The 12,717-nt window shown below is 39.1% G+C and overlaps 1 protein-coding gene across 3 annotated transcripts; it reads right to left on the bottom strand.

The window, feature by feature from the left end:
- Nucleotides 1-1,721: 1,721 nt before the first annotated feature.
- Nucleotides 1,722-12,717, bottom strand: LOC122639286 (WD repeat-containing protein ATCSA-1-like). 3 transcript variants are annotated; one of them, XM_043832115.1, is made up of 9 exons: nt 12,388-12,717; nt 11,298-11,558; nt 11,052-11,211; nt 10,607-10,782; nt 4,220-4,457; nt 3,450-3,604; nt 3,276-3,365; nt 2,144-2,215; nt 1,722-1,972 (listed from the first exon to the last, which is right to left on the bottom strand). In XM_043832115.1, the coding sequence occupies exons 1-9, from the start codon at nt 12,535-12,537 to the stop codon at nt 1,913-1,915; spliced, it is 1,362 nt and encodes a 453-aa protein (XP_043688050.1). In that variant the 5' UTR covers nt 12,538-12,717; the 3' UTR covers nt 1,722-1,912. The 3 variants fall into 3 exon arrangements, with proteins under 3 accessions (XP_043688050.1, XP_043688057.1, XP_043688041.1); XM_043832122.1 differs by having other exon boundaries at nt 4,220-4,472; nt 10,607-10,764; XM_043832106.1 differs by having other exon boundaries at nt 4,220-4,472; nt 12,388-12,715.

Raw genomic sequence — 12,717 nt, 5'->3', positions numbered from 1 at the left:
ATATCATGAGGAACACAACCATTTTTTTCTTTCACTTTTAATTACTTAGGAAGGCATAGCTATCATATCATGAGTAATAATACACAATCAAATAAGGAAATTGATTCAGAGAATGCGATTTCTAATTAAAACAGCAGCAGAGACTTGAAGTGATCGATAGTAAGGTTACCTCCACCTTATTTCCACTTAATAATTTAAGATTTTAAAGTACTGAAATTAAACTTCAAACTCCCAAGTGATTAATAGAAACAAAATTTAAAAAATTAAAAGCTCGAGTGAAGGAAGATGTAACTGAACATGAGTGGAGAATCAACAACAATTCCCAAGACATGTATCACAAAGTGCCTTCAAGTCGAACGTTGACACTTGCATTATTAGATATGGCTTGCTGCAGGTTTTGACCAATCTCTCTCTCTCTCTCTCTCTCTCTCTCTCTACAGAGAAAGAGAAAGAAAATTTCTGGGTCTGAAAGGCAATTAAAGGCTAGGACAGAACTGAGTTAGGAACCCCAATGGAGGTGCATAAATGCATAACAAGACTCTTTCTCTTTCTCTGTCTGTTTTTTGGTTTGTGTGTGTGTGGGGTATTGGGGTTGGCTTCCCTGGCTTGTGGGGATGTGGTCCTACATAAGAGAAAAGAGAGACAAGAAGGGTGATGATGAACGGGGGGATATGACCACGGAGAGACTGCAATACGGATTCCAGCAAACAATATGACAAATGGAGGGGGACCCAACCAACGGGATTACTAGTTTTTAGAGAGACAGAGATAGCGAGAGAGAGAAAGAGAGAAAGAATGAGAGATTACCTTCTTGTTTGCAATCACTAGTAATCCCCTTGCACTAAGCTGGACTTTTGAGGTAGGACTGATGAATATCGAGTCCAAAAAAAAATCTACAGATGTTCAATCTTCAAAAACTGATTCGACAGATGTTCAATCTTCAAAAAAATCCTGCAGATGTTCAATTTTCTAAAAACTGATCTCAATTTTTATGGAGATCATAAAAAAGTGGAAAGAAAGAGGAAAAAGGCTAGGGCAAGTACTAGATCATATTAGATGACCTCCAAATACCGCCCCCATGGGAGAGAAGAGACCTTAGGAGAAGAGAGTCTCGGTTTGTAGAGGTAGGTTTAGGGTTTTAAAAAAGTTAGGTTAATCGATCTAAGAGAGATCGATCTTAAAGAAGGCAGAGATGGGAGAAGGAGGGCAATCGATTTGAATTTAGGGAATTATTTCTCAGGTATCAATAGACAACTCTGATACCATGATGAAACAATTGAATGGAATGGCTTATCAATGTGATAGCCCTCCACGATTTTATTTATAATAGTTCTGGAGAAAATTCCAAAATATGAGAATTACAATAATACCCCAAATAGGGAAAAACAACTAGAACATAAACTAGAACATAAACTACCCCATGGGTCGACCATATATCATGGGTCGACCCATGTTACAATAATACCCATATTCCAACAAGACATGGTGGCAACAACTATACTCAGACAATGAACCATGAGATGCTTGCTGCCCTAATTTTAGGCAATAAACAACTAGTATTGATTCTGTTCATCGTTAAGTTAAAAGATACAGTTACAACTTTTTGGAAGGAATCAGATTTAAGTAGCAGCAGCTCTTATTCTTGGTCTGAGTAGTTTAAGATGACTGTCATAAAGAAAATCTCAGATTATCAAATGTAGAGGGACTGCACACCATTTTTGACTGACATTCACTAGGAAATTAGTTAGGCTACATACAAAAGTTTAGGGCAGAGGTCAATCAGCTTTTTTTTTTTATTTTGCTTCCCCTCACCTCCCTAATGAATAACTACATTATAGTTGATAAATAGGCCAGAGAAAAACCCCAAGGGAGATACAAATGACTGTACAAGTTCCTAAAATGCAGTTGGTAATCAATCACTCCAATTATCCTGGTCAGATGTCAATATCTGCCCTTTCCTACTCGATTCATCCTGCACGTTCATCTAAACAAAATGAGTTGCATTATAGTGTCCAAATTCCTAGCATACAAATAAATAAGGTACTGAAATCTCATTGTTTGTTGTATCAGGTGTGTGCATGTGTGGTGGATATGTGTGTGTGTGTGTGTGTGTGTGTGAATGAGAGAGAGAGAGAGAGAGTACCACTTCAGAAACTAACAAATTCCTTGGCGACCAGACAAGAATTTGTCTGTCATTACTACCGGTGTACAATTCCTGCCAACTAGACTGTCAGTCGAGCAGTTTGTATCAAATATATATGATGTTGGCAAGTATACAAAGTTTCAAGCAGCATGCATTGGATCATATTAGGTAAACCTGCAGGTTCCCAGTGGTAGTGGTTTTTTGTTCCCCCAAACCCCCCCCCACCAACCAACGCACGCACCACCGGCAAGCAAGATTTAGAATAGGTTACAGAAATCAGCATTAATCGGAATTGGGATTGCCGATCCCGATTTGAATTGGCCAATTCTACCAATTCCAATCCGATTTCTGAAACCTGCTTGCATGGGGTTGGAGTAGGTTGGAGGATCCTCTCCCATGACCTTTTTGTTTTGCCACTCAGTTGGGCCCAACATCAAGTATGGAAAACCATCTCAAGACCATTAAGAAAAAGGGACAACTTCCAAAATCTACAAGATTTAAAAATAAAAAAAAAAAAAGAGTTACAAGACAAGTAGGTGTAAAACAAAGTCAAACATACTTGTTTTGAAATTAATTTTCTTATCTCGTAGATCTAGGCTAATTCCCCTTGGAAAAATACTGTTTATGGATTAAGAGCCATCAAAACATGCAGGCAGAAAGAGAAAAAGGCGTCAGCAGAGGTTCTCTCCACCCATAACCACCCACTCAAAAGGTTTATCCCTTTTATTTGTGTGCACTGGTTCCTAGTCAGTGTATGAAGATTGGTTTCAAACCTAGATTTGTGGTATCAACACAACTTTGCTTTGAAGCTTCATCTACCCTTTAAGTTCAGCTTATTAACTTGAAACCCAGGATTTTGCCCTTATATGTCACATTTTTCATGCAAGAAAGGTGATTTAAAAAGATCTTGGGATTAGTCATCATCAAATACATCAAACTAAAATGGAAAGGGCTATTTGGAGTCTCCACTCTCTAGCAATGAATTTATCACAATTTTCCTAATGACTATGAATTCATCTAGATCTGTCAGTTCAACATGAAAATCAGATAGCATAACTGAGGAACTTGGTCCTCATCCCATTTCCAAGAGATTCAGAAAATTCAAGAACATAAAGAGGTATTGGGGCCGCACCTGTTCTTGTGAATTAAATGAGCAACAGTTCACATATTCATAGTGGCCACGAAATGTCAGGGAAGTCTGACCCGACCAAACATCGAATGCCTAACAAATTATCGGAATAAGCCAATGATCTTAAGAAAATGAACCACCATAAAATAAGTAGTGATAAAGATACGAGAATGTTACTTTGACAGATGTCATGCACGGAACAAACACGGTGTCCGAATCCTGAGTTACTGCTAGCTGTATTGCCTTGCTGGTTTGTAGGCGGACAGTTTCAAAATTCACCAATGTGTTACGGCCAGATTCAATATCCCAGAGTCTTAATCTTGAATCAGAGCCTGCAATCCACAAGCATTGCAAAACTTATAAGAACTGATAAGCATGATGAAGTTTAACCAACAAAAATTAAAAAAAAAAAAAATTTTGCCACAAACAGAAAGATGACAAACCCTAGGTTGCTTCCTTCAAACAGAACCAATTATTAAGTTAGTTCATGCAGGCCAAAAAAAAAATTAGATAAGAAGCAACAATTGTAGACCTTATGCATCACGACAGTATATATGGGGTGAGACCCACCATTCAATGGTCCATACCAACAAAATATCCCATATCAACAACTGACATAATCAAATAACTATCGTAAACATTCAGTGGCCTTTTATTCAGATCTTCTTACAGTTCTTCCCGATAGCTCCAAACAAAAGTCTGAATTAACTGGCTTAACAAAGATCTTACAGGTTTTCTGAACACATGCAGTCAAACCTCTTGCATGTATGCCACATTTAATGCCGTATAACTAGTTGACTGCCTTAAGGTTCTTGCAAATAACACATAAGATTCCCTTATGATAAACCAATTGAAAGTTCTACATCCCAGAAAATATAGGCAATCTAGATTCCTGAAGCAACAAGTAATACAATTGGTGCCACAAAATAAAATGGATAGGACTAAACCTGCACTCAACAAGTACATTCCATCTTCAGTTACTTTGAGCCCAGTAACAGCACCATAGTGAGCAGTTGCACGATCATGGCTAGACAGCATCCCTGGATGTACTCTCTGCCTCGATGAACCCTTGATTTGACCTGGAACCTTGCAAAGGGCCGGCAACTGTTTTGAAAGAGCACCATTACCTGTTTTCCTGTGCAGTGTCTTGTTTTTTCCGAATGAAGACTGGCCTGGTAGTGAGGACTTCAATATTGAGCTCTAAGAATTAAGATACAATTCATCAGAGAGCACAATATTATAACTTTATTAGGCACACATTTTGTGACTGCATAAAACTATTAATTTATGTGTGTTTGTGTAGCCAAACAATTTGTGACTGCATAAAACTATTAATTTGTGTGTGTGTGTGTCATCAGAGAGCACAATATTTTAACATTATTAGACAAACATTTTGTGATTGCTGTGTGTGTAGTTTATGCAACTTCAATCATGAAGAATACCACTATATCAAAGAGGATCAACAGAACAAAGAAACAACACTGAATAAACTAATAGAGAAAATGGATGAGAGAACATAACCCTAATTGCTGTGTGAGACTACAAACAAAATACTGAACAAAAGTGAAAGAGAAATAACCAGTCCCAAATAAACCTCCTAGCATATCCAGCATAGTTAGTTATTGCATCAGAACAAACATATACACAACCACACAAAAATATATGCACAGAAGCCACACAGAAACATAAAAAAGGATCGATGCATTATGAATTCAAGGACCCTATATGCTGTTAGCATTTAATGGTTTTTATGAAGATGTATGTCATTGGTGGGAAAAGTTTGATATATCACAGCCATATATGCTTCATTGTTGTTACATTCCAATATAAACAAATCCACAGGAGTGTTTGTGATGAATGATTCAAGGAGGTGGAAGAGTCCATTCAAAGATTTTCCAAAATGTGGTGAAAGTCTACTTTTTGGGGCTAATGTGCTCTGGGGGTTATTTTGATGCACTGAGACGATAAAAATCACCATGTAGCATGTGAAAAATAATGCGGACTTCAGTTCTTGATAAAGACAACGTTAGTAGATCAAAACAGATTTGGGACCAAGTCAAGGGTATCAACCTCCCTATACTTTACCAACTCAGTTGAATAGAAATTTGGTTGTGAAAGTGTGTGGGCTGTGACCTCTTCCCTACCCCTCCCTTCTCCTCTCTTTACATTTGTTCACATTACTGTTCACAGGTATTCACAATCCCAAAACAGTAGTTTTTCCCTGGACATTTTCCCCACTACTCTTCTCCTAATCCATCACTCTCTTTTCACACTGCCTTTCTGTTGTAGTTCAGCCCTAGATTTTGAAACACTAGGCTGTCCTGCATAATTTAGTATCAGGGCTAATTTAGACCTCCTGTTTTGTCCCTCGCTACAACAACAAAAAACTCAGCCTTATCCCAAATTAATGGGGTCGGCTACATGGATCCAAGCAAAACAAAGTAAAGAAAACTGAGGTCTAAAGTCTAAACAAAAAGGGAATGAAGAGATGAGGAGTGAGAAGAGAAATGAAAGATGGAAAATAACAAATGAAAGATGAAAGTAAGAGGAAAGAGGCAAAGCCCAGCAAGTCAGGAGAATCTCAGCTAAACGGGGTCTACTACATGGATCCTTACCCTCCAATAAGCTCTGTCTGAAGTCATACTTGGAACAAGACCTAGACTATGTATGTCCTTCCTCACAACTTCTCCTATGGTCATTTTAGGCCTACCCTTAGCTCTTTTAGCTCCTTCAATCGGGATCATATCACTCCTTACTAGGGTGTCCCTAGGCCTCCGTTGGAGATGATCATACCACCTCAAATGACTCTCTCAGAGTCTGTCATTGATCGAGGCAATTCCCAAGTCAGCTCTAATACGCTCATTCCTTAATTTGCCTCTCCTAGTTTTTCCACACATCCATCTTGACATCCTCATCTCTGCTACACATAACTTCTCAATATGACACTTCTTAACTGCCCAACATTCTGCCCCATACATCATAGCCGGTCGTACAATAGTTCTGTAGAACTTTCCTTTAAGCTTTAAAGAAATACATCGGACACACAGCACTCCGGACGCACCTCTCCACTTTCACCATCCCACTTTAATTCTCTGTGAAACATCATCCTCTATGTCACCTTCTCTATTTATGATTGACCCCAGATATCTAAAATAGTCACTTTGCGGTATCTCTTGATCCACAATTCGCACTATGTCAGTATCCATCATAGTGTGACTAAAATTGCACATCATATACTCGTCTTTGTTCTATTAATCTAAAATCCTCTTGTTTCCAAGGTTGATCTCCATAGCTCTAACTTCGCTTTAATCCCTGCTTTCGTCTTATCCACCAAAACAATGTAATCGGCGAACAGCATACACCATGGGACCTCGTCTTAAATGCTCTTGGCTAGGTCATCCATAATAAGTGCAAATAGATAAGGGCTTAAGGCTGATCCCTGATCATAGTTATCAAGGCGTCCCCATGCGGGCGCCTTGCCGCCATGGCGATGTCACCTTCAATTTTGCCCCTCTAAAACGCCATGGTCACTTTCCCGCCTTGATAACTATGTCCCTGATGTAACCCAATCGTAATTAGCCATTCCTTGCCTTGACCTCACGCAGATCTCACACTAATCACCACGTCCTCATACATATCTCTAATAACATCTACATATTTACTCGACACCCTTCTCTTCAATAGAACATGCCGGATTAAATATCTAGGGACTCGGTCAAAGGCTTTTTCCAGGTCAATGAAGACCATATGGTAATTTAAGGATAGATTACAAAGTAAACTAACCCTAATAATACCTGCAATAGGCTAGTAACAGCTCCAACAAAGAAAAATGACTAGCAGCTAACAAGGATGCCGTAGGCCCAAACATGGGGTTATATGGCCAGAAATAAACCAACCCAGAATTAGAAACTATAGGGCTCGAATGGGGTTGATATTCCTATAAAGCCATATCCCTATAAAGCCAAAGCCCAATACAAGTGAAAGGTTGTTGACTCAGAGACTTCGATTCAGCAACAAATATTAGGGGAATGATGCAGCCGCAGGTGGTAGATGTCCTTTAATGTCTCTGTGCAACAACAACAAATTTTGTGGATGATTTAGATGGATTTTAGGACTTTACAGTAGCAGCAATAGTTGTTTGTAGTCATAATAGCTAAAACAGCAGTGGATCGAGTAGGGGTTGAAGAAGAAGATAGAATAGATAGAAGAGAAGATAGAGGATAGGAATAAAAAGGGGAATAGGGGTTTCGGCTCTCTCAACCCTTCATCCTCTCACCAGGATAATAACATTATACAAAAGGAAATAAAATCTTCATTCTTGTTATTCTTCTTTCTTGAAGCAAAAAAATCTATTTATAGGTTAATCCATCAAGCCAAATTACTAACAAAGTCACCAAACATTTACCTAACTTTGACAAGAGAGCCTCCCCTTTGACAATAGGACCTCCTATATTGTCAAAGTTAGGTAAAATGTTTGATGACTTTGTTAGTAGTTTTGTCTTGATGGGTTAGCCTATAAATAGATGTATTCTCTTCAAGAAGAAGAACAACAACAAAAATAAAGAGTTTATTTGCTTTTGTGCAATATTATTATCCTGATGAGAGGATGAAGGGTTGAGAGAGCCTGACTGAGAGTGTCGAAACCCCTATTTCTATTTCTATCTTCTATTTTCTCTTCAATCCTTACTTGAACCCCTGCTGTTCAAGCTAATGTGTGACTACAAACAACTGTTGTTGCTACTCTTGTAAGGTCCTAGAATCCATCTAAATCATCCACAAAACCTATTATTTCTACACAGAGGCATTGAAGGACATCTACCACCTACGGCTGCATCATTCCCTTAATTTATGTTGTTGTATCGAAGTCTCTAATTCAGCAACCTTTCAGCTGTATTGGGCTTTGGCTTTATAGGGATATCAACCCTATTCGAGCCCTATAGTTTCTAATTATGGTTTGATTTATTTCTGACCATATAACCCCTGTTTAGGCCTGCAACATCCTTGTTAGCTACTGGTCATTGATTCTTTGCTGGAACTGTTACTGGTCCGATTGATCTGTTCCTTCCCAGTGTTGGTTGCCTAATATTTATCACCTTCTACTCTGGTGTTGATCCTAGTTGCAATCGATATCCCGTTGGTCTCACTGGTTCGAGGTCGAGTTTGCATTACTTTTATTGGAATCTCATCTGGGCCTAGTGTCTTGCCTGCTTTAATTTTTCTTAAGGCTTCCGCCACACTCCCTTTTCTTACATATCTATGACGTGTGGTGCCTTGTTGAATAATGTAATCGTCCGGGTCATTTCTACTCGACCTATCTCCATTTAGTAGGTCACAAATATACTCATCCCATCTCTTCACAATGTCCTCATCCCTTACCAACACTCTTCCATCATTACCCTGATACAACTCACCTGATCGAAATCTCTACTCTTCCTTTCTCTCTCGTCTTAGCTATCTTATAAATAGCTAACAGTGAGGTGTTTTGTCCCTCACTGACACTTAAAAATGGTAGCTAACAATGAGGTGATCCAACAGCTCAATTCCTTAGGATGAGATTAGGACAGGCCTATTTAACCTCACCAGTTGAGTTTCATCTCTTGAAAGCAACACCAGTACTCTTTAAATCAGTGCTGATACCATAAACACTATTATACCTCTCCAATCCACGACGCCAATTCTACAAGCTGCAATAAACAGAATTACACCCCAGACAAAAGGAGGAATCCTACTTAGCTTGGAGACTCTTCCCATCTCTACCCACAGCAGTCTGGTCCTTCTCATACCCCACCCCCATTGCAACCCCTAATATTGAACATCCCAATCAATGTAATTTGAACTTTTTAGAAGGGAGAGTGGGCTCTCAACAAGGGAATCAATCTCACATCATTCCTCCACCACTCACCACAACACCACCAAAACGACAACATTGTTTGATCTTCTTTTTTTCCATTGTTTCCTTATTTTTAGTCAGTAAAATGGCAGAAAATCAATGCAACTTACTTCTTGTAGCAAAATCCCCTAGTTTATTTAATCAAAAACTTTAAAGAATCACAAATTTTTAGGAAAATAGTTGCTTCTTCCGTGCCAATTTCTAGGGTTCTATCCATTTCCAACTGATTCCAATCCGATGTAGTTCAGAATTGATGGAGGTCGATACCATGTTCGATTCTGGGTTCCTAAACTTTGGCTTGAAATGAAGTTTCTTCCCGCCAAGGACCACCCAGACCTAAAACTCAAAAGTACAGCAGGATCTTTCTTCTCTAGCATCTTGAATCAGATGGCATACTTGGCCCTCATCCAAACTTGATGGTGTCGAGTTCATTTCAAAGGGAGAGAATTGATGCAGTGGCATTAGAGTAACTGGACATTACCGATAGATTCTGGAAAACAAAGCGTAAGAGGTCCAGTCCATTCTCTAATCCATTGGGCTCCAGTTAGTCTTTCACTTAGTTGGGGAATTCTTGTAATTCTTTTAAATCCCACGGGTAGTATTGTATTTTTCATTTCTTTAGTGTGGGGCTAAATGACAGGTCATATGGTTGTATCCATGTTAGTAGTTAGTGTTAGAAGTCGGAGATGATACGTTGCTCATTAGTTGTTTAATTCTGTTAGACTATATCTAGGTGTTGAAGTGTTTGAAGTTTACTAAGTTTCTATTTTTGAGTTTTTTATACAAGTATGTAGCACCCTATCATATTACACAGTTGGATAGAAGTTAATTTGTGGAAGTGTGTGGACTGTGAGCTCTTCCCATACACTCTCCTCTATTGTTCACATTACTGCTGCGGTACTGTTCACGGGTACTGCTAATAGTCCCAACACAGTAGCTTTCCCTATTTCTCTTCTATTCCTTAAAACTCTATCCATCCTAACCTTTTCCCACCATCTTTTTATTGGAGTTCAGCCCTAGATTTTGAAACACTATGCTGTCCAACGTCAACCCTTCCCCCTCCCCCCTTACCTAGAAGGGCTGGCTATGCCAGTAGGACCCATGGAGCATGTAAGGGCTATGACTGACATCTCTTCCCCCCCCCCCCTCCCCCCTCTTTTGAATTGGGAATTCTACAGGTGATTTCCATTTCCTCCAACCAACTTTTACTGTCTCATATTATATAAAGAAGAATGGAAATAGCAAACTAAAGTTTGGCCTGCCGTCAAATGAAAGACAAAATATTTAACAAATTCGTTTTTCTAAACATTTTTGGAATTCTAAACGGATTTATGCAGAATCTTATCAAACAGGAAGCACCACAAAGCCATAAAGCTAAAAATAAAGTAAACCTGACCTACTGGAAAGCCTATATGAGAAAGAAAGACAGAGGTAGAGACCTTACTTTCATGGATGGTTGGTCATGGAGGGGAGGGCGTCTCCCAAGTTGAGTCTGGGTCTGATCTAACACAAGGAAACATCCTGCACGCCTGATGTCCCAAAAACGAATTGCCCCGTCACAACCCCCAGTAACCAAAATCCACTCACTAGAAGCAGACCATTCTGCTGTCATTACACCATCTGCAATAATAGAATCAGGAAGCATCTATAAGCCAAAATTTAACATCATTCATAATTGAATAAAGATGGATCCTTTCACTCCGAGATTAAATGTGCAGGAACCAAGAAATAAAAGCAAACATCTGATTCTGATAAACAGATGACTTGACTGCTACCATCATGTTGGTATTTCCTCACCAACACAAGTTATTTACATACATATGCACATACCGATGCAATGATAATTTACCACAAAGTAACAGAGTTTTCGTGCTGAAATGACAATTTACCACGGTGTCCAGATAATGTATGAGTAAATGCCCCCGATGCAATATCACATAAACGAACTTGAACATCTTCAGTTCCAGCTGCAATCAGCATGTGAGAAGTAGCTATTGACGACATAGCTGTCCTATAAACCTTTCCGGGCATTTTAAAATTCGCTACCACCTATAAGGTATCACAATTGTGTAACAGAAAATAAATCAAAACCAAACATTAGGAGCCAAGTTTAAGGACAGAAATCTGTTGCGTACCTGCATAGAATTTGTATCCCATACATTAATATGGTGATCAAATGAACCTGTGATGAATAACCCCGTGTCGACAGGGTACCAAATGGCTGAGGATACAGCATATTGATGGCCATGCTCATGTTGCTTGTCAACAAACAGTATGCACTTGTGCTTTGCAATAAGGCCACCTCCCTCATAATCAGTAGAACATTGGACATCGTAAACAGCAGCTGATCCATCAGCTGCTCCAGATAACAGATACCTTCCCTCTGTCAAATCAACCTGACCTTGCAGTATGTAAAATGTTCATCAATATTTGTCAAGTATTCAAACCATATACGGATACCTACACTCCATATATTTCAGGTGAAGATATAATATAGGTAATGATATCATAAGCAACGGGAAGATGGAATTCCATCCAAACCATAGGAAACACAGGCAACTTTACAGATTTTACATTCTCATATTTGTCTTTTGTCCAAACTAATTTGGAGTCTTCTGGCCAGACTGGTTAATCATGACAATGAAATGTAACTACTTGCATTAACACAAATCACTACAAGAATTAAAAAATTAAGGTCTAGAATTAAGAGTAACGCTAGTATGGTAGATTGCAAGGCTATCACCATTCACTGGTTCATGAGAAACGAAGAATCCCAAGATTTCAACTCCATCAATGTAGACATATCTTAGGACGACCCCAAAGAACCGCTATGAAACAGATACAACGCTACCATCATTCAATAGGTCCTGCGTCAACCGCAAAGGCCAATATCATAATGGAAGTATAACATTTATTAGTTTCTCAATTATAATCAAAGAGCCCAGAAGACGGAAAACAATAACTTGATGAACCGCCCTCCCCCCCCCCCCCAAAAAAAAAAACCTAGAATTTCTAACTAACGAACTGGTAAAGTACCAAAAGTAGCATAACCAACTGTACCACAAGAGCAAAGGAGTATAACCCACTAAGGACAGTTAAAGAGTAATAATCAACGGAGAATCAAAAAGAAAATAAAGGTTTTGATAAAAGGGAATAGCATCTCAAAACCTAGTCTAAGAATCAAAACGAAATTAACCAGTGAAGAGTTTCATAGAGGGAAGGAACCTGAAGGGTATTAATGGCGCCAGAGTGGGATGAGATGATCTCTTTGTAGTTGGAGAGCTGGAGAGAAGCGACACGATTGGATCTAATGCGATTGGCGAAAGAATAAGGGCGGAGTTTACCCGCTTCTCTATCTCGAACCTCCTTCCACATTTCCGGTGCATCTTCGTCGTAGATCTGACGCTAATGCTAAAACCGACACCGGCGAATTCAGACCGATTTTGATTATTGTTTGAGTATGTCGGTAATAAAGGCCGTATAGCTTCTTGAATGTCAACTTGACTGAGCACTTCCAAACATCCAATTTTAGTCATTCATCGTTCCACGTCTTGG

Source organism: Telopea speciosissima, chromosome 1 (assembly GCF_018873765.1).
Source record: "Telopea speciosissima isolate NSW1024214 ecotype Mountain lineage chromosome 1, Tspe_v1, whole genome shotgun sequence".
Taxonomy (NCBI): domain Eukaryota; kingdom Viridiplantae; phylum Streptophyta; class Magnoliopsida; order Proteales; family Proteaceae; genus Telopea; species Telopea speciosissima.
The sequence above is the reverse complement of the archived record's forward strand: the minus strand, read 5'-3'. Positions and strand labels throughout refer to the sequence as shown.